At 26.9% G+C, this 6,000-nt stretch overlaps 1 protein-coding gene across 1 annotated transcript in view; it reads right to left on the bottom strand.

Annotated features, from left to right (window-relative positions):
* Nucleotides 1-917: 917 nt before the first annotated feature.
* Nucleotides 918-6,000, bottom strand: part of LOC129958556 (heterogeneous nuclear ribonucleoprotein U-like protein 1) — a 59,267-nt gene continuing 54,184 nt past the window's right edge. The window contains exons 13-14 of the mRNA XM_056071102.1: nucleotides 4,863-4,998; nucleotides 918-2,592 (exon numbers count right to left, since the gene is read on the bottom strand). Coding sequence (XP_055927077.1) covers nucleotides 2,348-2,592; nucleotides 4,863-4,998 — 381 coding nt within the window. The 3' untranslated portion in view covers nucleotides 918-2,347. The remainder of the gene's footprint in view (nucleotides 2,593-4,862; nucleotides 4,999-6,000) is intronic.

Genomic DNA, 6,000 nt, shown 5'->3' with positions numbered 1-6,000 from the left:
TAGAAGTGAATATTTTTATATTCCATTGATAAAATGCTAGACCATATCAATGTGTAAAAACTCACTTTGTATAAACTTACTTTATTTCACACCTATATGAAAAAATTGGAACTAAATATTTCTCTCCTACATCTTTGAAACATAAATTCATTATTATTCATCACAAAAAAACAAAGGATTAATATAAACAACAGTATTCACAGGTCAGAAACATTATCCTCTGATGATGAGTTATTGCTCATAAAGATCTATCACCATGGGAGATGAAACCTATTTAAATCAAAACAAAAGTAGAAATTCTTCATAACTACCGTTTCGGAAAGAAAAGAACACTACAAATATGAAGATGACCATTTTAAAGCACACAAAATACACTAAAAATATATATCACACCTTTTTTATGTTTTTTTTTTTACGAGAAATCATCTCGGTACAGCTTAAAAATGTTATATCCCCATTTACGTGATTATGCACTATCTACACTGATCACACATCAATGACAATTTTTAACACATATGGATATCTTGAAACTGATCTGTATACATACAGAGATGGCCTCAGCAATACACTCGATACAATGCAAATTAAAGAAAAACTTTCACTGTTCTTTCTAGGCATTGTGTATTTCATCTTACATTCAGAATTAATTCAATGAAACTTGCTGTTCAAAATTGTCATATATTTTATATAAAGAAAATAAATGTCATCTCACAAACAATTTACATACATGTAAAATAAAAGATACAAGTGAAAGGTGGATGGAATATATATGTAAAATGACTTTGTACAACTCGTACTGACGATTTTTCACACTACAGTTTTAACATAGCACTTTAAAATCTAAAATAAATTTTAAAAAAGAAAATTGATGCAGAAAAACAGTATCTAATAATAGACAAAACTATTTTTTTAAAAAAAAATCTATGGGTGTTTGTGTATATACAATACTCAAATGACAATTTTACACAATCATGGACATAATTATGATTTTCTCTAAAAGTGGAAATAAATTTTAACTCAATTTATGCAAATGCTGCAAATCGAAGTCATCAAAATGCATTCCCAGAGACTGAATAGCACAGACATTTAATGGCAATATGTATACAGAAAATTATTTGGTTTTGTGTGTGTGTGTATTATATATATATATCGCATTGTGTTTTAATATCATTTGCTCCAAATAATTTTTTTTAATATACTAGAAAACTTCATAGCAATTAATAATTTAACATTTTTTTTTTAAATTTTCAGTTTGCAATTAAAGAGGAATACCCATTGCAACAAAAAATCAATATATAAATTATTTTTATGCTTAACAAAAATAGTCACAGCCCAGGAATTTTATTCCTATAATGCTAAATAGCTTTAAATATTAGCAAGACAAATATCATTAATTCATTTGTTATTTATAAGCATAAGCAAAGACAAGTATCACGATAGCACGTTTTCAGATTTATTTCAAAATGATATTCTGTCTCAATCTGAAATGCCACCAATACACAAGTCTACTTATTTAATTATGAAATAGTATATGTAATAAAATCATACACTACAATTAAATCCTGCATAAAACTAAAACGAGCAGAAGTTGAATGGACAATTTTCAAAGAGTTGAAATATGAATTCATTCTAACACAGAATCGTAATAAATAGGTATTTTAAAATAATCTTTTAAAATCCATAACAGCTTAATGCTTTAATTTTTTCAATATCTAAAAGGTCAGCTTAATATTCAGTCATAAGCTGAAAAAATACTTCATGGTAAAAAATTTCTGTTTCAATCCAGCTAGACAAACATTTTATACAAAATAGAATAATTGAAAACAAGCTCAAAACAGAAATGTAACATTCAATTTTAATAACCAAAGATTTCAAAATTTAACTTTTTAAAAACTGCAGTTCACACCACAGTGAATTATAACCAATAGCTCCAACAATTTTCAAATCAGCTATTAAGAAAGTTTAATAATACAATCATGTGATGATATATAAAGTGACAATACTTTTAGAAACTTTCTTTTCTCCAGGTCCTTTAATAAAATAAATCTTGAAAATATTAGCAATAAGAAAAAAACACATATGTAACTTAAGTAATGCATAACATTAAAAATTTTAACCATCGTTATAACAATTGTGCAAGTTTCCATTTGGGATCGTGTAATTAAGGATAATGGAGAGTGATAATGACCTTATCGAGGGAGGGTTCAAAAAATTACACGAGCAATATGCTTGCTAGTAAAAATTTCCAGCAAAAGTACTTAATGGAAGTAAATAACTCTAATACGATACAGCGGTCAAAAACAAATAAGAAATAATAAAAATGTCTGTACATTCGAATGAATATATTTTACTTTGCACCATATACATTGCCATAAGGTGGAGCAGCTCCAGTTGCTGGTTGTCCATAATATTGATTATAATGCGGGCTAGATTGAGATGGTTGATAATATGGAGACCATTGTTGTTGACCTGGAGCTGCTTGGGAACCCTGCACACTTCCTGTACTAGGTTGAGTACCACTCCACTGTTGAGATGCAGTATTTGTAGTTGCACCTGATTGATATCCATATGACTGGGATGATCCTTGGAAGCCTGTAAAATTTCATATTTTCTTAAGTATTTAACAATATATAATATAAATAGAAAATACATGGCAATATATAAAAACTATTCCATTAACATTAAACATCATATTTAGCTTAAAATATATTACAATGTAAATTTTTTTTATCAAATTCTATAAACTGTTTTAAGGTTTCATTTATTATTCTAAAAAAATTAATAAACTATTTCTCTCACATTAATTTCAAATTTCACCTGAATAGTGAAGTTCTTTACGCAATTATATGTTGGAATCGTGTTTCAATAACCAGATGGAATATTTAAAGCAGAGACAGAATTGTTTAGAAATTGTAAATTTGGATTAATATGTGAAAAAAGTTTTCAGTAATAGGTAAATCACTAAATGATATAAAGTTGGAGATTGTGATATTGCTTTACACAAATAAATACAATTAAGTACAAATAAAATTAAGCAGATGTTGCAATCTTGTTAATTATCATTTTCAACATATATATTTTTTTAATCTACATCTTTTACCGAGATAATTCACAGTGATCTTACGGTAGTCTCCTCCATTTTCCAATCAGAGAGTAAAGCTTATTAAGAATTTTGGTGGGATCTTAGTACATTTTTCTAATATTAGAAAGCAAAACTGAGGAATTTTATAATACCATTAAATAAAACGTGTAAGACAATAGGATAGGTTCATCTAGACAAAGTGAAAAGTCTGATGTAAATTAAATCAGAAAATTAAACATTTTTAACGTGCACATTTAAGTTGAACATATACACAAAAATTAAAATATAAAGTATTAACTCTTAATTACTTTACACTACTCCTAGATTTCATAACTAATATTAATTATGCTTCGTGCTTTATTCACAATTTCATTAGATACTTTCAGTTAAATTAATCTAGGAGATGAAAAAAATTCTGAAAAATTAATAAAAACGAAATAGGTATCAGATGACAAATAATTCATCAGATTTACAAGAGATAACATAAATTTAAAAAAAACTAATTATTATTTATTTGATAGCATTCCAACAAATAATACAATAATAAATATGCTGGTATAAACACACAGTTTAAACACTAACAACACTTTCAAATAAAGCATAATTACATAAAATTAATAAACAACACAAACTCAAATATATATGCTATACAATGCCTGTAGTTTTAGTATTCAAAATTGTTATTAACACTTTACGTTTCTAGAATAATAAAGGTAATTGTTTTGACAATCATCTTGCAATTATTCTATCTTTACAGCAATGTGCAGAATAACTTAATTGTAGGTATAAATGATTTATGCATCTCATTTCATGATCACTGTTTCCTTCCATTATACCAAGCAAATCAATTCAAATTTTAAATATATGGAAGCAAGCTAATTTTATAGCATAATAATTATTCATCAAGAAATCTTAATGTCCAAAAACTATCTCTTTCAAGTAAGAATTTTGGTACAAAAGTTTTTTAAAAAGTGCTGAAAGCCCTTTTTAAAGTTATAGACTGGATGATTGCAAAGTATTGTTACTAAAAGTGAGCTATTTCTAACAATTTATATCTTTAATTTCAGATGCATTAATTCATAGTAAGTAAGTGCAAAACATTTTAGTTTGCTAAATTAAGATTTTGCAAAACAAACACTAACCTTAACATTAAATGAAAAAACGTCTAAAAGTTAATGAAAGCAATGAAACAAGTTTTCTGAATTTAATAGCACATAATTTTAAACAAAGAATTTCATGTATTATCTTCACAATTCAACTAACGTTCTACACCAATTTACATCTCAGCACTGGCTCATTTAGCAACATCACATGCATTACTACATACACATGATTTTCCAGAAATCAAAATTTGAGAAATGAAACAGCACTGCAAATAATTGCATCTAAGCATGTTAACCCATTAAACTTATTTGGTAGACACAAAAATATTTATCCATTCAATGCAATTTACAGTAGCCTATCTTAAGTGATAATTGAATAACTAAATCAATCACTGAATTGAACAAAAGTTTATACCTTCATCAACAACATATTTCATCCACCAAAACATCACTATTGGAAATGAAATAAAATAGTTTTCATTTTCATTTAAACTTTTAACAAATTTCTTTCTCCTAATGAATATAAATAAAACAAAGTACTAGATACAATATCATGCATGTCCCCATAAATTCATTTAAGCAATTTTTTTCTGCAAATTTGAAACACACAAGCAAAAACCTTTCAACTTAAAATTGAACAATTTCAGACTTTCACAAAATAACCAAAAATACCATACCTTGGTTAGATTGATTTGGTGTAACATATGTTGAATAACTAGAAGTAGCATTACTCTTGAAACTGTCATACCTGGGAACACCACCGCTTGCTGGTGGTTCAGTTTTTATTTGTGGCTCATAGGTAGAATATGAACCCTGGAAAAGTAAATAAAGTTTTTGACATTACACATTTAAAATATGCAATATGAAATAAGTATAAAATGCAATCAATTTTAGAAAAACAAATTCTTTTCCACCCAAAAAAATAATTAAAATAAATTAGGTCCAGAGTTTCCAAAATTCTGCCAAAGGGACTCATTTAAGTAAATATTACAGTAAAGAGATTCTTAATTAAAGTTTTTATAGTCCTAATTTACACTGCGTATTAAATAAAACTACATTTTGTAATACAATGTGGTTGTTCTTTTTATCACACTAATTTCATTATAAACTGTATTAGTTTTCATATACATTACCAGCTGTGTATATGTTTTCTGGTTTTCAGTCAAATTTTTAAAGAAATAAAAATTATAATGACTTCATTAATTAGATTTACACTTTTTAATTTCTCAAAAGGTTGAATCTTTTCATGAAATGAATTTGCCTATGGTCCTTATTAATCTCAAACAGCTATTATTCAATTAGTTTCAGTCATATAACAGTGGTGTTCAGATTTTTATTTTAAATATAAAATACAAGACCAAGAAATCCTTTCATGCATACTTTTTTTCCCTGCATGTACAGTACACTCCTGAGTATCCGGTTCGTGACTACACGGCTTAGTTTTCTGTTATCGTAATTAAATGAGGAAGGCAAAGTGTCTATTAAGGACTTTTTCAAAACCTAAAAATTGTAAGTTTTGACTCTTATCCTAGGGTTACCTTTTCATATCTATGTAATAATTTATCAATGTAAAATAAAATCAGTTTGCGTAATTTTCGTAAGAATTAGGCCTACGATTTATGTTAATGTTTCCTGTATTTAAGTTGGGTATAACAGCGTTTATGTTAAAATGTGAACAGTTTATATTACTTATATATATATTATATAAGTAATATAAGTTTATATTACTTTAATTTATTTTTTCTCTAATAATGAAACGTGCAGTGCAGTAAATAAACTACCAGTGCAGAGCCTTCTATTTTAATTCGACACGTT

This window comes from Argiope bruennichi, chromosome X1 (assembly GCF_947563725.1).
Source record: "Argiope bruennichi chromosome X1, qqArgBrue1.1, whole genome shotgun sequence".
NCBI lineage: Eukaryota > Metazoa > Arthropoda > Arachnida > Araneae > Araneidae > Argiope > Argiope bruennichi.
The sequence above is the reverse complement of the archived record's forward strand: the minus strand, read 5'-3'. Positions and strand labels throughout refer to the sequence as shown.